The 21338-nt window shown below is 37.0% G+C and overlaps 1 protein-coding gene across 1 annotated transcript in view; it reads right to left on the bottom strand.

Moving 5' to 3' along the window:
• LOC143641001 (secretory phospholipase A2 receptor-like) overlaps positions 1 to 21338 on the bottom strand; it is a 65345-nt gene that overhangs the window by 41281 nt on the left and 2726 nt on the right. Inside the window, 5 exon segments of the mRNA XM_077108466.1 lie at positions 7689 to 7801; positions 10984 to 11082; positions 12936 to 13093; positions 14223 to 14417; positions 20406 to 20425. Coding sequence (XP_076964581.1) covers positions 7689 to 7801; positions 10984 to 11082; positions 12936 to 13093; positions 14223 to 14417; positions 20406 to 20425 — 585 coding nt within the window.

Here is a 21338-nt window from a genome sequence, read left to right as displayed (position 1 = left end):
ACCTTACATAAATGTGCTTCAGAAAGAAGGTATATCAAGCTGAATGCTTCCTGGATGCTGTCATAATTTTCCTTATACTTTGTTGGTTTGTGTGTCTTAACATATGGTCTGCTTTCCTGATCCCTCCGAGGCAGCATGGCATGGTTATTGTCCCCACATGGTGCCTGAAATTGCTGTGTTAGAGGCCAGCAAGGCACTGTGCACCATGGGTGCGATGATCAGGCACTGCTTCTTGTGCCAGTGTTTAGTCTGGGGGTGTTGCTGGGTTTTCCATTATCTTATACTGTGGCATTTATCAGATAATGCAGGGAAATGACCTTGTCTGTGAACTTGGCCTTGGGTATCATTATTCATGACAACATATTGCTTGTGTCCCCTGTTGATTGTAGATTTATTTAGTCCCCTTTGATTTGCTATTTTATTTCTATTTATCATTGCTTGAAACAATAGAAACCTTTGGCTTTTTGAACTGGCAAGTGTATTTTTGAAGTAGTGTATATAATACTCATACATTAAATCCTAAAGCCTTCAACTCAAAACAAGACTCTGGTTTTCTTGATCCAGTTTTAAAAGGTGAAGAAATGTGACAAATGTGTCTTTCTTCTAAAGAATAAAAAAAATCTAAAAAACTTTCTTTTTTTCTAAACAATATGAAGATATTAAATCTGGATAATATCTTCGAGTATCAGTTTCCAGCCGGTAAAGAAGCAAGAGGTCATTTTATATTCTTTACTACTCACTATTTCAAACACTGATAGGGTAAAAAAAAACTTCTGCCTTACAATAATATAGAAGATCATCTTTCAGAGGCTTTTCTAACCCTGTGTTTTAGAATAATTCATAAGAGAACATTCCAGAGTTTTGTATTATCTGGTCTCTGTCTGATTTGCTGAGCTTGTTTAATTCAAATGTTGTTGGGATTTAAGGAAACAAAAATAACCAAATATAATGTACATTCTTCTGTATTGTTATTTGAACCAGGATAGCATGCTATCTCTAAGAACTGAATAAAGTAAAAACTATTTGTCATCTTAAAAAAAAGTGGTAGAATATTTTGCTTAGGTGCACCTACTTACAAAATCAAATATTCTAGGAGAATAATTCTTGCAGTCAGAAAGAAATTAACTTTTCCAATTAATGCCTTAGAAAAAGTTAAGAAATCACTTGTGTTTTCAATGTAAATAAGAAAAATACATCTTGAAGTTCCATTATGTTTCCAAAAAATTGTTCACGGTGCTAAACATTACATTTTCATTTAAAAAGGCAATTTAAAGATAGCAACATATTTTTAATATGCATTGATAAATTTTTTTCACTTCAGAATAAGCATTTTGCACTTTAAAAGTACATACTTTAAGAGGAGGTACTTTTTACTTAATATATAAGTGAACATTATGTTTCTTCATCAGTTTAGCAGTGATGGCTAACTGGAAAAAAATTGGCATGTAATTGGAAAAAAGGTTTCTTGTCTATGAACATCACAGCACGTAGCAGATAGCAGCACTATAACGATTGTGTTTGTATTATCCAAAATGAATTAAAAACAAAAGTAACACATAGAAAGTATAGCTTTATTGTTTGCAAATGAAATTTAAAAAATAGTGGTTGTGTGTGTGTGTGTGAGAGAAGTTGAAAATTTCACTGGAATGACTTGGTTTTGAACTGAGTAACTGCAATTTGCTTTCTCCCAATTACACAATTATCAACATTTTCTATGCCATTTGAAATAACAAACTTTGTTGTTGAAAAATATAAAAATCATCAGCTTCTTTTTCCTTCTTGTAAATGAAGAACGGAAATAGACTATCAATAGTTTTAAGATGGAGACACGCACCATGATCATTGTTGTCACAAGTTTCTAGTGGCCTCCTGTAATAACCAGGAATGTTAAATTTTTGAAAATTGTTTCTTGAAAACTATTAGAAAACAAATGTAGAATTAGAAAACATACTTAATATAGACAGAAGAAATAAACCTAGAAGAACAACTTCCAAGCTGTTAGTGGTGGTTCCTTTTGGGGAAGAGAAGAGAATAGACAGTAGGTGAAGGAGCACTGTCACTATTTAGTCTATATTCTTGGTGTTTAATTTTTACTAATGAGAGTTTTTTTTATTGTCTTATTTTAAAGTGGATAACTAAGATGTGACTTTAAAAAAAATAGCTTCTTTTGGGGCTGGGGATGTGGCTCAAGCGGTCGCGCGATCGCCTGGCATGCGTGCGACCTGGGTTCGATCCTCAGCACCACATACAGACAAAGATGTTGTGTCCGCCAAATACTAAAAAATAAATATTGAAAAAAATTCTCTCTCTCTCCCTCTTTCTCACTCTCTCTCACTCTTTCTTTAAAAAAAATAGCTTCTTTTTATACACACAGAAACACTATTAGAACTAATAATTGAAGTCAGCAAAGTTACAGCATACAAAATCAACGCACAAAAGTGAGCTGTGTTCTATAACAATGGATAGTCCAAAAAAGGAAATTAGGAAAACAATTGCATTTAGGATAGCACCTGACAGAATGACATACTTAAGAATAAAGTCAGCCAAAGAGGAGAACGTCTTGTACACTGAGAATTGCAAAATGCTGATGAAAGAGATTAAAAACACAAATAAACACAAAGACATTCCCATGTTCATGGCCTGGAAGGATTACTATTATTACTATGTCTGTATTATCCCAAATGATCTATGTATTCAAAATAATCCCTATCAACATCCTATATACATATATATAATTTTTCTTTTCAGAAATAGATGTAATCCTAAATTTCATATGGAATTTCAAGGGACCTTGAATAGTTGAAAGAATAAAAAAGAGCAAAAAGTTGGAGGTCTCACACTTTTTGATTTCAAAACTTATTACAATTAGAATCCAAATAAAGTCTATACTATATTTTAAAAAATGTACCAAAAAGTGCAGTAATCAAAACTGTGGTACTGACAGAAAGACTGACATATAGATCAATGGAACAACAGAAAGCCCAGAGAAAACTCTTGCATATATTGTCACATGATTTTCAACAAGGGTTCAATACCATTCATGGAGAAGGTCAGTCTTTTCAATAAATGGTGTTGGGAAAACTTCATGTACACTTGCAAAAGAATGAATTGGATTCCTATACCATTAAAAAAAAAACTCAAAGTTAATTAAAAACTTAAATATAAAACCTAAAATTTTAAAACTCTTAGAAGAAAATGTAGGGAAAATCATGTATCACAACAATATACAACAATATTGTATATTGTTGTGACACATGACTAAACCAGTCAGGGTCACTCCAGGTGAACTGGGCTGGCATGAAATAATCACACAGAGACAGAGAGATAACTTTTTCTTTGGGTTCTTTGACATCTCCTCTTACCCAGATCCAACAAAAGAGGCAAGTCAGGCATGAAAGAGAATGAGCATGCCTGGAACCCTATTTTATTGGGGGAGAAGCCGTCCAAACGAGGCAAGGGGTAGGATTACAAAAGAACAGGTGAGTGTAACTCAACCCCACTGGGTAACGCCCACTCCTGGAGCCAAGCCTCATTATCCAAGTGGAGGTAAAGCCCAAGTTTCTGTGGGGCACAACAATGTTCAGTATCTCTTGCTTAGGACTTAAGGGTGTGTATTTCCAGAGTGATTCCCGACAGTATATGGGAATTATATCTTGGAAGTGACATCAAAAGTGTAGAAAATAAAATAAGATATGGATAAAGTTGGCTTCATCAAAATAAAAAACTTTTGTGCATTAAAAGCACTATAGAGTGAGAAGGCAACCCACAGAATGGGAGAAAATATTTTCAAATATATATCTGATATAGGATTAATATACAGAATATATAAATGACTTCTATAGTTAAATGACAGAAAAACAAACACCCCAATTAAGAAATGAGCCAAATATTTGAATACACGTGTCTTTAAATGGCCAATATTGAAATGATGCTCATTCAGGGAAATGCAATCAAAGCCTCCGTGAAATACCATGTCATATCTAGTAGCATGGTATTATCAAAATGCAACAAAACAACCAGAGGATAACAAATTGGCCAGAGTGTGGTGACCTTGGAACCCTGTGAACTACTGGTGGGAGTGTAAAATGGTGCTGCAACTATGGAAAACAGTATGACACTTTCTCAAAAAGTTAAAATAGAATTATCATATGACCTGGCAATTTTACTTCTGAGGATATACTCAAAGAATTCAAAGCAGGGACTTGAATTTGTATATTCATGTTCAAGGTAGCATTATTTATAATTGTCAAAAGGCAAAAGCAACCCAAATAATTACTGATGGACAAATGGGTCAACAAAATGTGGTATATACATATCAGGCTATCTTACCCTTAAAAACAAAGAAAATTCTGATGTATGCTGCAACATGTGTAAACCATGATGGCATTATTCTAAGTAAAATGAGCCAGAGTCAAAAGGAAAAACACTCTATAATTTCATTTACATGAGGAATCTAGAGTGGTCAAACTTACTGTGACAGAAAATAGAACAGTAGTTGTCAGGAGTTGGTGGTAAGGGGGAATTGGGAGTTTTTTTTTTTTTTTTTCAATATGAGAAGATGAAAAAACTCTGGAGATGGAGATGGTGGTAGCTGTACCACAATGTGAATGCACTTAAAGCCATTGAATGATACACTTAAAGTGGTTTATATGGTAAATTTTATGCTATGTGTATTTTACCCACACAGACACAAAAGTTAACTGCCAGGGTGTTTGGGATATGGCAGTTGCAGGAAAGTGGCAAAACTTTAAAAATACTTAATACTTAAGTATAATGAATATTTAAACAGAAAAAAGTGAGACATTGCAGGATTTTTCTCTCTGGGTAAGCTTCACAAAATCAAATATCATTTGTATTATTTTTTTGCTAAATATTCCATAGCTGATTGATCAAGATTTCAACATACAAGCACCTAGACAATTATCTATGGAATTGGAGTTTTGCATTCCTGCTCTTATAAGCAGCAAAGTCACTGGACCTGAAAAGGTTTTGTAATAGTACACCAGTAAATAAAAATCTGTTACTTAGTAATAAGGGTCTGTTTTTCTGACTTTCTCTATTCCACAAAGTGTTAAAAAGTCCTAGAGCAAGAGTGGTTGCTGGATAACAAAAGAAATAAGTAATTTGTAGCAGGTGGTTCTAATTGTGCCCATCAAACTCGTCACTCAATTGTGCAGAAGAGTGGAAAATCAATTAGTAACTACAAGCCTGGGTGCTGAAGAGTGACAGCAGTGTCTTAACTCAAACAGGAAATCAGTAATGGAAGAAAATGATTACTAAGGCTAGTGGACGCCCCTGGGTCTGAGGAGGCTTTCCATCTACTGTCCAGCCTTCTCAGACAGAATATACTGCTGGAGAACATTCCAACGTGTGTGTTACTCAAAGAGTGGTTTATTGCCTCCTGGGGTCTGAATGGATAAAGACCAAGAGTCCAGTGTTCTTCATTTTTCCAACATCCTGCTTTGGATGTGGTCTTGCTTGCCAGTAGTGTACTTGCTGCTAACTGACCTGGAAGGGCTTCATTTACTCAGAGGTGGTCCTGCAGGTGTGGTTAGCAACTGGGCTGGTGGTCAGCGCAAGACAACTTGGACAGGCCTAGGTAGCTGAAATAGGGATTAAAACCAAATTTACCTCTGCCATAATTTTGCTTCAGAGTTGGAACACACATGAATGTGGGCTACTGAATGTAGTTAAGCAAAGAAAAAAATCATGTTCACAACATACACTTGTATCCAGTTTTGGGGAAACAAAACAGATTTTTCCCCCCCGACACTATTCATCATCTGTATGAGGTCCCCAAAGCATTGGTAGAATATGAAGCCTCTGAACGCTAAGGCTGATTTCCACCCTAGCTAGGGTCACTTTGGCACTGTGAACAATCTATAATGTGACTTTGAGTTCATCACTTTGTCCTGTTACTCCATCTTCTTCATTTGTTCCACATGTCTGTGTTCTCTTTCGTCAGCTGCTATATTGCAAAAGGCACTGGACAATTATACCATTTATCTATCGATCAATCGATTGATTGATCTATCTACCTACCTAACTAAAATCTTGTTGGTGTTTAATAGGGTGCCTCTCACAAAACAGGCATTCAATAAATACTTTTTAAATAAACTCTTGACTATTAATTTTTTGCATAGTCAGATAACATATGAAAAATAAAATACTAGCATGCCTGGTATGTAACAAGATCTCCATGAACATTAAACAAACAAACACAAATTAAAAAAAAAAAAGGAAGAATGATACATAAAAATAGATGAAACAATTATACTTATTTTCTTCAATACAGAACAATTCAATTATAATGAACAGAGGACCCTGATTTCATTGGTCAAGCTCCTGTAATGTCCAGTGTTGACTTGCTGACTGGGGATTTCTGATCCAAAGTGCTTGTGGAAGCTGCCTAGAAAGTTGAGGGAATAAAGGCTTCATTCTGCCTGGTACCTATACCTGGGAGGGAGAATGGCAGAACTAAAACTAATGCTGAGATACATCAAAGGTAGCATTATACCCTAAAGAAGGTCATTTAGTCTGCCACTCGATGTCAACCCATTCCCCAGTGTATTAATCCATTTCTCTGCACACATGCATGCACATTCCTGTTCATTTTTTTGGAGTATATACTGGAAAAGATTTCAGGACAGATGGAGGGAGTGAGGAAAGAAAGAGGGTGAGAGAAGAGAAAAAACACTGGTGACTAAGAATGTTGACTCCCAAGTCAAGGGAGAACAGAGAAAGCATACAAGTTCTCTCTACAAAGTAGACAGATGCATGAAGAGTCTCTAGACAAAACCAAAGCACCAGTTCTCCTATTTCCTAGTAGTCAGTGGATTTTTTTTCATACAGATCTCTCACTACATTACTCAGATTGGTCTTGCACAAGTAATTTTACAGCCTCAATCTCCCAAGTACCTGGGATTACAGGTATATACCACCACATGCAGTTTTCAGTGGATATTTTCAAAGGTAATGGCCTTGTCACAAAAGCAAGAGACTTGTTTTGCAGGTGTCTTTCCTGTGGAACCACTGAAGAATTCTGTCCTGCTGCTTCTGTTTTAGGTATGGAGAAACTGGCCTTCCAGCCCTCACTGTCCTTGACATTTATTGTTACAGGAGGTCATCTTTGTTATTGCACTTTTTATCCCCAGTATAGCATGCTGCAAATTATATGAAGAGTAAAAAGGCACAACCCTCTGCAGGATCAGGAAGACATCTGTGCACAAAGAAGTCTAAGTCTAAACAAAATAGACCTAAGCAGCAATGGGGAGGTATTTGAATACCCTCCACATTTTCACTACACTTCCTTTTGTGCTAAAGAAAGACCCCATGCAGCTTATACATATTGTGTTTAAAAAATACTTGGTAAATATTTGTTTTCCATGACAAGCAGTTAGAAGATAAAAGCCTAAATACAACTGAATATATTAGCAAAGCTAATAATTAATAAATCTTTGTGGAAAGTTCAAGTCATCTTAAATTTTACTATTTGTCATTCAAAAATCAATTTAGGAATAACATCAGAAGATTTAAATTCACCTCCATAAATGCTTTAGGTAATTGAATACCCTACTCTACAGAGCACTTTACATTTTAAGAAGCTCTGATTATGGTTAGATTTTATCATCCCAAGAGCCCTCACATCAAAGAATACTAATGTTTCAGCTAGAAAAATTTAATTTTACCTCTTTGTAATGATCACAAGAGCAGGAGGACAGTAGTAACCACTGGAAGCCTAGTCAAAGGTGCGAAGGACTGTATCCGTTTTGTAACAGAATCTACCATGTCTCTCCCATCCCTTAAACAAGAAAAGGGGAAATTAACAGTGTGTTTTATTTTAATTAAATACCAATAGGTCTTTTTTTGCATTTTCTCATATATATATAACTTTTTTCTCGGACTCACTCAAATCTCTTTGAATTTTGTCTACCTTTATATTTCTCCTATCTGGTGGTTCCAATAGCTATAGCCACTTCGACACTTTTAAAATTATCTGAACAAACTAGAAATTTTAATTAACTTAAAAATGCAAAAACTTTGACACAAATGAAAATAAAGGGGGAAAACATGGCAAACAAAAGAACCCCAACTTTGGATCCAACCACAATGTGGGTTTATCTATTAATGTTGAATGAATTTCAATAAGTATAATGTCTCCACATCTAGTTTCCTCATCTGTAAAATGGTATAGTACAATATTTATCGGGCTATTGTGAATCAAAAAGAATCAATGCAGGCAGAGATCTTAGAGTAGAGACAGGAAATCAGTATGAGCAAAGCAGAAAAGTGTCTAGATAATATTGGAGTCTTTTTTTTTTCAACTTTCTTTCATATTGTTTCATGTTATCTCTTTGAGCTTAGGGACTTAAATAAAATCACCAACCAGTGGACCAGCTGAGCCTGGAACCCAATTCTCATGCAATTGAGGATGGTCTCAGTTCGATCATGATACTTCCAAATAGAGAATGGCCAAAAAATATATACACATATATATGACAAAGATTATATTCCTAAATTAACTGGATGGCCTTTTAGAGAGGAAGAAAGAGATAATTTTGACACTCAGACAAAAATGAAAAATATATTGCTCTATGGCTTAGCCCTAGGAGCAAATTAGGGTCACTCTGTTCTTTAAAATCACATGATACAGGAGTCATACTTTCATCATATTTCAACTGAATTATTTTAGGTCTTTTTGCTTCAGTATTATTAAACCACATTGCTTAAATGTGCCTTTTTTTTTCTTTTTTACTTATTCACCAGTTTAAAAATACCTTTCACTTTGTGCCATGGAAATGCTTACCTGCTTTTGATCAGGCATAAAATGATTTCTAGAATATTTCTTGGAAAGGTCTCAGTCTTGTCAATTAAAGAAAACCTTAATTTAGAAATCTGATATTTTGGTTCAAAACATTTCATGAAATGATGTGGTTCACATGGCTCCCACATCCAGCCATTCAGGGTCTGCTCTGAACTCACTCCCCTCTACCTCACCCCTGATCCTCTCTGTGTAACTGACAGCTGCAGAGAGACTCCTGTGAGCACTCTGTGGGCCAGGGGCAGGGAGGTTAGACTGCTTTTGTTCCTGGAAGTACAGGTGGAGGGAGGCTGACAATTTGACCTTTCTAACTAACTATTCCTTCTTTATTAGCAGTTTTTGGATCATGGGAAGCTTAGCAAAACAAAAATCCAAGAACTGAACAGCCTCAAGAAAACGGAGGGTAAAAAGAAGTGGCTGAGTAGTAACCAGGAGAACAAAACCTCTGCACTGCTAGCCCTTGTCCACCTAATTGGAGGAGTGGAGAGTGACAGGAGCGTCACCCTTTGTATACTCTATCTGCCACTTCATTTCTAAATGAAAGGATGAGGGTAATAATGTTGAAGCATTTGCTTATATTGTCCAATCCCCAAAAAGTGACTCAGAGGAAAAAATAAATCACTTTGGTTTTTTTTGGCTTTGAATAAGACTGATTTTGTAAATTCATGTTGCAAGGGGACACTGTTTAGAGAGTTCCACTAAAACAAATGGCTAAAAGAAAGGAGTCATTGGAAACCATACTCAGAGGTTGATGTAAAGCAAAAAATTATCAGGAATTTTTTTATACAACAAAAGAACTAGCTCTAAACTCAGAATCTTGAAATACTGGGAATTCTAGACAGAAAAGGGAAGCAGTAAAGTTCATATAGAGCACTCTGCTTTTTTGTATAAGAAGTTGATTGCTCATTCAGCAAAAATAAAACATGTGGAGTTGCCTTGAAAGCCACATAAGATAGAGATTAGGTCAGTGGTCAGCTATAACTAATTCAGGAACCGGAATCCTTAGATAAACTGTTTGGTGATATGTCAGCTATGGTACATATATTATCCATCTGGAGTTTGAAGCTGTAGTTCATATAAGCATTCATTAACAAATGGAACACAGTTTTTGCAGAGATGGATCACTGTTTAGTTTTAACATAAATAACTGGATTAAAGAAGAAAAGATTTAAAGTGGAGTTACATAAAAATCAGTCTGGGAATTTTTTAAAAATATTTATTTAGTTGTAGATGAACTTACAGTATCTTTAGTTATTTTTATGTGGTGCTGAGGATCGAACCCAGTACCTCACACATTAGAGGCAAGCACTTTACCACTGAGCTACAGCCTCAGCCCCTGGGAACTTTTTGAGAATAACACGTAGCATGAAGATTTCTGATGAAAAAGAGGGAGGGGGCAGAGGGAAGGAGAGAGAACATGGATCCATATGCTGAGGACACTGAGAAGTTGATTTTTAAATGCCATTTTATCTCAGGGCAGGAAATAGTCAAGAAATTTTAAAGAGATAATTTTCTCCCTTTTAGGTTTAAACCTAAAGTATTACATATTTTTATTTAAACCATCTAAAATACTTTGTGACTTATATTAAAGTATCTTTATTATTGCATTTCCAAATAAAGAATATATCACAAGCATGCTCTCCTCTCCATTATTTTATTCTGTTCCAATATTTAAGTCTCAGAAGGGGAAGAAGAAGGCAAGATGCTGGGTGCCGAAGTTCACGGTGACTCCAAGGAACACATTCGCTTTCTCTCTGACATCCCATTTGAGAACTATGAAAAACATGTGTGAGAGGAGGCATCGTGCCACAGCCATTGTTTGTACAGATGGCATAACAGGATCATTTACATTTTTTATCTCAAGGAAAAAAAGAGTAGTCTTGGGTCAAAGAGCACAGCAAGACAACGATCTCTCTCAGGGTTGTAAATCCTTCAAGTGCCTCTATCTGGGAATTGTTTGGTTTGTAAAAAGTAGCCCACACTCAGGAAAGAGAGAGAGAGAAAGAGAGAGAGGGGGTGGGAAGGAGAGGAGGAATGGAGAGCCAAGAGAGGGAAGGTAAAGGAAAGGTGGGGAAGGCAGAGATTTACTTTAAATTGAGGGCAGATACATTATTCTACCTATGTAGACCCTGTACCTAAATTGCAGTGTTACTCGTACTTACCTCTTGAAATCATGATTCAGCATCAGGAAGAACACGGCCTGCTTTTTTACAAATGTAAAAATAGGTTTCTTCGCAATTTTTAACTTTCCAATGTCCCTCCTATGTGGAAAATGTTATGAGATGAATGAATACACTCAGTGCTCATGCTTGTGGGCAATACCCCTTATTATGACCCAATATCTGATTAATAGCAAGTGTTTCCAGTGGGGCCATGTTTCAGGACCCTGCCTACGAAAGGGTCAGTAGCCCCTCCAGGGATGGGAAGCCCCACTCTCTCTCCAGCATGCAACAGTTTTGATGTCCACAATTTAGAAACGGGTTAGGAGGGAGGACACAACTGATATTTCTTGGTTGCTGCTGTGTACTAGACCTAATGTTGGGTGATTTTCATGAATTTCAATGTTTCTATCAGGTAGCAATTATTCTAATTTGAAGATTAGGCTTGATGCTTTGCACAAAGTTCTATAGTCAGTAAAAAAAAATTAGAGCTAGGATTGATATCTGGGTCAGTCTGGCTTTGCATTAAGCTGCTCTCAAATTTTCTTTTAAAAAGATGGGATGGAGTAATGGTTCAAAATCATTAGTGTGTAACAGAATCACCTGGAGGGACTCCTGAAACACTGATGGCTGTAGCCCTTGATCAGATTTTTCTTTCAGTGGGTCTGGTGGGACCTGAGGATTTGTAATTGTAAAAGGCTTCAGGTGATGGTGATGTTGCCGGTCTAAGGTCATGCCTTGAGAAACCACGTGGATGGAGTCATCCCTCTGATCAATTGAGGGTGCCGCTTTCTCTTCCCAACCACTTCTAAGTGTTAAATCAAAGCCTCTGCTGCTTTTGTGTATAAACTTGATGCTGGGGAAATACCTGGAAGCCACTGTGAATCATCCTAGATAACATTCACATGGTTGAAATTCACGTTCAACCCCTAAAGTCCTTCTCCATCACTAAGTTTTCAGAGCATCACTCAGCTCTTTATATAACAGGCTGTCTTCTCTCAGCTCTACCAACGGCTGTTCTCAGATTCCTCATTAATAATAATATAATATCTGCCAGCAGATTAAAATTTTAATTTCCCAAATGATTTTTTATTTTAATTCGAGTCAGAACTTTAGATTAAAACCACACAATTCAAATTTCAGTTGGTATTTCAGGTATACGGAATTTTAGGGGAATATGGAGCCCTTCCGTGACCTTCAGTTGCATACTCTGTCAAGGGCTGACATTTTCACATGTAAGAGCAGCACTGTCCCTCCCCATGGAATCTTCCAGCAAACCATCCAATTATAGAATAGTCAGGCATACCAGAGTTGCTTAATGACTGTTGGATAGATAGATGGATGAATGAGTGGTTTTCCTAAGCTTTCACATTCAAATTTAGGTGTTAATCATGATTAGGTAACTTGTTATATATAATGAGTATTTCATTTTAAGGATTATTTGACGAAAATAAGTGTTAATTTTTATATACCTACTACTTAAGGAAATAAGCTGTTACAAAGGGGGTTACAGAATATCCCACTTAGAGGAGAACACCTACCTCACTCTTTTAAAATAATACTATCTATCTAAATGTTGGCTCCTGTTCTATAAAAAAGCTAAGTGAAATATTCTTGTCAGTCAATAGGAAATGAAGGTCATCTTAATTATATCAAAACCAATGAGTCAATAATGTTTCTACTATAGGAGCATGAACTGTGGTGGATTTCAGCAGAGTCAGACCCATGACAAAGATTTAGGAGGTCACTGTTTCTCCCTCCCCCAAAGGAACTCAGAGGCACTGCATTAACGTGTATAATTGTGACTGCATATGTTACGCAGGCCTTAAGCACACAACAATAAAGGTGTCACAGAAGTAAGTGTCTTGGTCTGTGATGTGGCCCAAGTCCCAGGCATAGGAGATCCTTGACACAGGTCCAGCAACATGAGCATTGAAAAAAACAAATCAACTTACAGATTGCTCTGCTGAGACGCATAGCTGGCTTCTATTTGGAAATATTCGGGGCTCAAGTGTGTGCCAATTAGTAAAGATGACTGAGGAGCCATTAGACCATTCAAAGAAAACTGGAATTTTATTGCTGCTCAAACCAATCCATGTTTCGGATGCATTTTCTGTAAGAGACGATTGTAAATTACTTAAGAGATCCTATTATTTGCAAAGGTGATAATGCACTGAAGTTATTACCAAAACATACTACTTTACATGTAATTGCTTCATGTGAAGAAACCCGTTTAAGCTTCATATAAATACCTGTCTAAACTTTCCCCTCCCATAATATTCAGATCTGCTTCAAGATCTTTTAAGTGAGGCAAAGGGTGAGCTAAAGCCATCACAATGACAAAACCAAAGCAAGTCAGACTCCTTGGACTCTAGTTCCTATTATAGTGAGTAAAATAGACCTGAAAAATATGGTTTTGCTTCTGCCTAGAGAAAGGGAAAAAAATGGGAAGGTTGATTGGATTATGAAAAGGGACATTTAAAAGAAGATCAAGTGTAGTATCTGTTTTTTTTTTTTTCACTTTTAAAAACTGAAAAATGAAATGAATGATTTCAATGTTTTCCAGCAGGATTCCTGTGAACTATAGAACAGGGAGGAGCAGACTGGATCTGAAGGGCTGAAGGTAGAAGAGGTTGGAAGCCAGGAACCCACACATGACAGACTGCCTGAAAATCACCACGCCAAATAAATCATGCCTTTCTCATAAGTTATACCTGAAGTTATTTCACTTAATTTTTAGCTTAAGGAATTCCCTTTACATGACCAGCACACAACTACTACATAATGGGCATAAAACTAAATCATAGGTTTAGATTTTGCATTAGAAGTTTCAGAAAATGATATTACCCCTTAAAACAATTAAAAGCCATCTAATCATATTTGGCATATGTGGAGAAGTTACAAAGTTTCTGAACATGTATTTAGTAAAAATCCAATGAATTTGCATTCTTGAATACTATTGAGAACCTTTAAATAAATGTGCCCAAAACACTTTTAAATAGCTTAAATTTCTTTTCAACTCCACTAATAAAACATTACTGTGGTCTGTGGTTGTGGCTCAGTGGTAGAGCACTCACCTCGAACATGTGAGACCCTGGGTTTGATCCTCAGCACCACAAAACAATAAATAAATAAATAAAATAAAGGTATTGTGCCCAACTACAACTAACAAATAAAATATTTTTTAAAAAAGTTACTGCATCATGTTTCATTCTTCTTAAATCTAAGGCAAAGATACTCACCATCTCTAAGGAGGTTTACAAGGAACTCCACCTCTGCTAATGAAGCTATGTCTATTAATGTGCTGTTATCAGACTGGCAAGAATGCAAAGCCTCATTCCAGGTTTTTGCTTCTTTCTGAAGTTTGTAGCAATTACGGTTGTAGGGATTCCAGCCAGGCTCACAGTGGGTAGCGTGATATTTCCAAGCATCTTTATCTTTTTTCAGCAAAAAGCAATGTAATTTTCCACAATTATTTTTAACATGACTTATTACTCTTTATTTAAAATGCCATCAATATGATTACTTTGAAAATGTGAAAATCAAAATAAATGCAATGACATATAAATTGTGGAATTTTAGATCCTCAGAATTGAGAAGGGCCTAGTCTCTGATCTAGATCTACATATAAGGTCTAATGAATCTCAGCTCCTTATTTTCCAGATGAGAAATGAAAGGCACAAAGCAGTAGGAGACATTACAAAGATCATGTACAACAAAAGCTGAAAGTCAGGGCTAGTTAACAGGGTTAGGAATGATTTCACTGCTATCTGGGGAAGAAAACATTCTTTTAAAATTGCTTCTAATTGTTGAACTCTGACAACAATTAGAATCATAGTTCGAGAATGTAGAATATTTAGACATCATCCGGTGGTTTTCAAGTTAGGAAACAAAGCCACACAGAATCCTTTTAAAATATGGAGTTTTAAACCTCAGTCTAAAGGTACGATAAAAAGGTGAAGGAGGAACTTTTTCTTACGGAAGCAATAGTAGAGCCAAGCAAGAACCTGGTGTGGAAGAGCAAGATGGTGGTTGAGGGCTGGGATGCAGCTCAGGGGTAGAACGCCTGCCTGACATGTGGGAGGTGCTGGATCTGCTCCTCAGTATGTTCGCTCTTGTGTGCTTGCTGTGCACAGTGCCCCCACCCCAAAGATGGAGATGAGTAAGATCCTCCAGTGATGTTTCCCCACAGAACACAAAGCTGAACAGCTATTCATGCACCAAACTACCTTCACAAGAGCCAAGGAAATCAGATGAGAGACTCTAGGCCCTGCTTTTAGTACAAAATGAAAGGGCATACTGAAGAAGGCAGGAAGGAAAGTGTCACCTCTCTCCAACTCCAAGCAGTCTGGCATGTAAAGAGATGCCTCCCGCTTGGGGGAAGTAGAGAGAACCATGTTCGAGGTCTTCAATTTGAAACCCAATACCAGGCCCACCATAGTGAAACCAGTGACCATGGCCCCTATTGCCAGACCAATTACTGTGGACTGACCCCCACAAATTGTTAGGCTGACTGTCTCCACTAAGTTTCCTCCAATCTCCAGCAGCAGAGCAGGGAACAGGACTCCCTTCTTGGGGAACAGGGCATGAAAGCTAGCACAGGGATTTGTGTTGGAGCCCCAGTGCCAGGCCCACTGCAGTGAGACCCAGAACCTCTTAGAAACTGAAGACCTCATTCACAGGCCACAACTCCTAGATAGAGCCTCTGCATCAGCCCCAGCATCAGCCGGAGATTGGTTAAGTTTTGCCTGCATCATCTCTGGCTGTAGAATAAAACGGGTACACCTATCTTCTTCCTGAGAATGTAAGGCCCCTGCAGCTATGAGACTCAAGTACAACCTAGTTTAAATCAGCCTTGGTGTCTTCCACCACCAGTCTCAGACAGCAGCTATTTTCTTTTCTTTTTTGGGGTGGAGTGAGGTAGGTGGATACTGGGGATTGAATTCAGGGCCACTCAAACACTGAGCCACATCTCAGCCCTATTTTGTATTTTATTTAGAGACAGGGTCTCAGTGAGTTGCTTAGTGCCTTGCTTTTGCTGAGGCTGTCTTTGAACTTGCAAACCTCCTGTTTCAGTCTCCCGGGCCACTGGAATTACAGGCGTGTGCCACCTAACTCGGCTAGCCAGCACTGCCACTGAGGGCAGTGCTCTCAGATAGTGATTTAGAACTGCTCATGAACTAGAAAGACCTACATCCCAGGGGCACAGACTCATGTTTTGGCCTGTTTCTCTGCCATCTGTGGTATGGGCCTCGGAATACCCCTGAGACTGTGCAGGCCTTTGCAGCTATGAGACTCAGGTGTTAAGCTTAGTGACATTCTTAGTGGCCAAGGGACTGCCTTCACAACACTACCTCAACCTTGGGCAGTATAATATGTGGCAAAATGCCATTGACTGTGGGTAGGAGAGGGTAGTAAGTATAAGACTTTGCCCTAGACCTCAGTGCTAATTTGGTGAACCAACTTAACACCAGGCAGATCCTGTGGGTTCATCCCCAGGCCTGCCTACAGATGAAGCCTCTGGAACAGCTCCAGTGCCAGAGGAAGATACATGGCCTGAGTCTATTGTATTTCTATTCTAGTTAATGGCAGAATAGGCCACAAGTCCACCTCATCAATAGGCAGCCCATAGAGTGAGCCTTGCTCCTATCCAATTTGTGTTGGTCTTAGTGGGCTATGGGCTCAGGATGTGATGCAGCTCGGGTGGCCACAGGTATGACATAGGAACTTGAGGCTGGTTCATCTACCTGCCTAGGGCCAGGTAGAACCTTGCAGTGTAACTACAAGGTCAGTAAATGTGGATGAGGCATCTGGGGTTATTGGTATTCAAGAAGGACTTGAAAATGCTGAAAGGGTAGAAAGCTTACTCGAAGAAATAATAACAGGATACTATCATGCTAAGTGAAATAAATAAATCCTCTAAAACCATAGGCCAAATGTTATTTCTGATATGTGGATGCTAACACACAATAAGTGGGGGGATGGTAGTGAATAACAGAAGTACTTTGGGTTAGACAAGCGGGAATAAAGGGAAGGGCAGGGGAATGGGAATAGTAAAGACAGTAGAATGAATCAGATATAACTTTCTTATGTTCACATATAAATATGTGACCAGTGTAACTGCACCTCATGTACAACCACAAGAATGGGAAGTTATACTCCATGTATGTGTAATATGTCAAAATACATTCTGCTGTCATGTATAACTAAAAAGAGCAAATAAAATATTTTTTAAAAAAGATATTATTGAAGGTTGAAAAAAAAACCTAGCAGGGCCTAGGTTCTAGAGTCCAACACTACCATGCTTGAATTCTTTGTTGGGGACCAACCTGGGAATAAAACCCCCGCTTATATCATGGTAGGATGAAATCTGCTCCTAATAGTAGAACATATAGAGATGATCATGAGTTCAGCTACATCTTATCCTAAAAGTCAGTTACTAGCTGTGCCCGAAACCTTGAGCAAGTTACTTAACCCTTCTGAGCTTTGAGCTTTCATCTATAAAAGCAGGATAATGGTATGGAGCAGAGGTTCTCAAAGTGAGGTTCCTGATACAGCAGCATGAGCATCACATGGAAAAATGTTAGAAATGCAAAATCTGGAGCACTAGTTCAAATCTCCTGCCTTAGAAATGCCAGGAATGTGCTCAGCAACACGTACTGTACCAAACCTTTCCGACACACACTAAAGTTTGACAACCATTGACAGCACAGAGACAGATAGGAGTAGCCTTCATTGAGGCTGTGGTGCGCTGCCTGGGAGCCTTGGTTGATTCTTGTGGAGCACACATAGGGCCTGGCCTTGAGCTTGCAGGTGTGGCAGGCTTTCTTGTTAGCACTTAGAGAGCAGGTGCGTCTTTCAGGGTCAGACTCCTGTTACCAAATTCATCTGCCTATACATCCTCATCATTTGTGAATTTTCACTTACTTACTAAAATTGATCTTTAGCAAATCAATAAATAATTTTCTTCATCGTTTGTAGATATACACAGAGAAGAAAAAAAGTGAGTTTCCCTATGTGCACATTACCTGCTGAGGTCAAACAAGATGATGTTTTGCTTTCTCGAGTCATCGCTCACAGTGTAAATAATGTAAATAATAGAAATGAATCAACACTATCTATTAAGCAAGATGTTTTTTAAATATAAACACACAAAAAACAAGGTTATATATTGGTCAGTTGATTAAACTTATAACTAAAGACTCACAGGATTCTAACCTATTTTTCCCTTTGGAGCAATGTTCAGTATTAGAATAACTCAGTGCCTGAGGCAAGTTTATAGAATGACTACCATAAGTGATGAGAATCGAATGTTCATTCAAATCAGAATGGCTGTGGATTCTTTTATACTGAGTAGTAAAGCTCTCACGAAGACCAGCAAGTCGGTGTCCATGAGGGAAGTGATTTTCTTCCTGTCAGTAGACTTTCAAGGAGAGAGGTCAGAATCCATTGTTTTCCGACATTTCAGAACACTGAATGGCACAGCCTGGGCTATCCTAAGATGGCCATCTCAAGAACAGATGCTCTTGACTACATCTGGTCCCTCCCTCATCTGTGGTCAAACTCCTCAACTAACAAATGTTTCATAAGTCCTTTTAGTCAATGGGGCTGGAAACTCTGGAAGTGACTTGGCTGAGGTTCTTGAATGCCTATGTATTCTGTGACCCTTCTTTTTCTGTCTTTCCCCAACCCACCAGGACCATCTATTATTTCACTGCTACCAACACAGCTGTTCTAGTGATCCAGGAGCCAGTCTGCTGTTTCCAGGCCACTTTTTATATTTCTTTCTGATTCATTACATTTTACCTTAACTCCCAGAAGTTAATCTTATTCCCTTTTTAAAAAATATCATGTATCAGGTTTCTCTGAAATTCTGAAGTCTTGCCCACTGATAGTATCTACCTAGAAGGGTTGTTGTGAAGCTTGAAGAAACAAAATATGCAGAGAACACTGCACAATGAGCTTTTTGGGATTGGGGTTCACAAACATTAGTGTTTTTCTTACATCAATCACATAGAGATTAGCACAGACCTCAGGACAATAATGCATGGATTTGGCTAATGATATCTCTAGAATAGTGTTTTTTTCTGATTAAAAATAAATGCCTTTTTTGTTCATTGAAAAAAATGAGGTTTTATATGAAAATGTGAAGAAGAAATTTTAAAAAGGTTGCAATGCCTATGAGATATATCAGAGTTCAATAATTCCTCTTGCTAATAATTTATTTTGAAATCTTTTGTTAATTAGATAATATGGTGATCCCTTTTCATATATTTTTGGAAACTAGTCTGTATCTTTGCTTAGAATAAATTTTTTGATAGGGAATTGCTGGGTTATCTTTTGGCCCTTATTTGCAAATTCTTTTCAGATAAGTTTGTATCAGCTGTCATTTCGGATAATTGTATGTGAGACTGTACCATTCAACAAAACAAAATAGCTGATTAGCTAAAGTGAAATCTGAATTTTATTTTTAACTTTTATTTTATTAGTAATGAGACTGATCCAGTTGTTTATATTTATTGACATTTTGTATTTATTCTTTTACCAATTTGCTGGTTTATACCCTTTGTTTATTTTCTTTTTGGTATATTTTTTATTTCCAATTTAATTTGAAGAACTCTCTGAAAAATATTAACCTTTTGTCTTTGATGTTTTTGATACATACCTTAAAACTTTTTATTAAAGTCAAATTTTTCCCCACCCACCCTCAAATATGAGACGTATTTTAAAGTGTGATATGAGGAAGAGCTCTAGTTTTTTTTCCAATTGGTTGATGATGATAAATCAGCATGTGTCGTAATTACTCCCGTAATGATTAGAGTAGCTCTGAAGTGATAGAAAATTCATTAAAATTAGAATAAAAGACAGAACAGTTCTATCCTGGGGCAAGTTAATTAAGCTTCCTGGGCCTCAGTGCCCTTATTCATAAAATGGGTATGATAACATCTACTTCATGAAGTTGCTATGACGTTTATTTCAGATAAAAAGCATGTAGCTGTATTTGTCATTCCATTGTCCCTAGGACCTAACTATTTTTGGAAATTTTTTGTTTAATCTTTCACTTGGGGCTGTTGATTTACCCTGTACCAAAAGATGCTGGAGCATCTCCTAGAACCAAAAAACTGGCAGTCCTACCTTCCTGTGAGAAATTTGCATCTTTGTTGGTTAAAATTATGTCCCAAGCAGATAATTCTAATTATCAGAAGTCCATGCTTTTGAAAAGTGGATGAAATCTTAATGTAACTCACTGAGCGGATTCATGTGATGGAAGAACATGTGGCAAAAGCAAAGCAGAGCATTAGAGGGGGGGTTGCCCTTGGAATTGGAACTGAAACCCTTATTTGGAGTAAAATAACTCTAATGAATGCTCACATTTGGATGTTGCTTTCTGAGTATAGCAAGTATAGAGAGTAGGAATCTCTTACCAATGGAGGATGTTGAGTTCCTAGACAACAATGAATTTACATTTAAATTGTAGGATAATTGAGAAACACAATATAAAGAAGTACTACTTACATATTTTGTTAAATTTAAAATAAATATTGTTAAAATATATCAAAGTGCATAAGTGCATTCTACTGTCATGTATAACTAATTAAAACAAATTTAAAAATTAAATAAGTAAATATATTTTTTTAAAAAAAACTATAATGATATATACTAAAAGTTTAACATCATCTTTTTCTTAGGGTTAGAACCTATTTTGATTTTCTTCTTTTTGTGTCACATGAACTTATTAACTTTGCAATAAGAAACTGTACATTCTATACTCATATATGCTTTTGTGTATGTATATATATAGGAAATCCATTTAAGTATTCCATGGCTCTGTCTCCTTTTTTGTAAAACTACAATGAATTACTCACCATTGAAGCCAAATTTGAGATTAAAAAAATCATAACATAGTGTATGCGGATTGATGTTAAGAAGAAATTCTTCAAAATGTTTGATGGAGGGAAAAATTTAATTTTTGTGCTGCTAAGTATTTTAAAATATACATTATGACTCATTTATAAATATGAAATGAAGAAAACTTTTCTTTTATTCTGTATCTTAGACAAAAGCAAAGAGAACTCTTTCAAAACTGTAAGCTGCTTTAGCCTTCTTACAGGGTAAAATGAATTTTTAGTGCTTCAGCCTTCTTACGATAAAATGAACTTTTAGTGACTCTCCTTCCAATAAAAATAAAAAATACTCCAAAATCCATTAGAAATTAGATTTAAAAGGTAGCATTTTGTCTAGTGTGATGGTGCACACCTGTAATCCCAGTGGCTGGGGAGGCTGAGGCAGGAGAATCACGAGTTCAAAGCCAGCCTCAGCAAAAGTGAAGTTCTGAGCAACTCAGTGAGACCCTATCT

This window comes from Callospermophilus lateralis, unplaced genomic scaffold, assembly GCF_048772815.1.
Source record: "Callospermophilus lateralis isolate mCalLat2 unplaced genomic scaffold, mCalLat2.hap1 Scaffold_82, whole genome shotgun sequence".
NCBI classification, from domain to species: Eukaryota; Metazoa; Chordata; class Mammalia; order Rodentia; family Sciuridae; genus Callospermophilus; species Callospermophilus lateralis.
The sequence above is the reverse complement of the archived record's forward strand: the minus strand, read 5'-3'. Positions and strand labels throughout refer to the sequence as shown.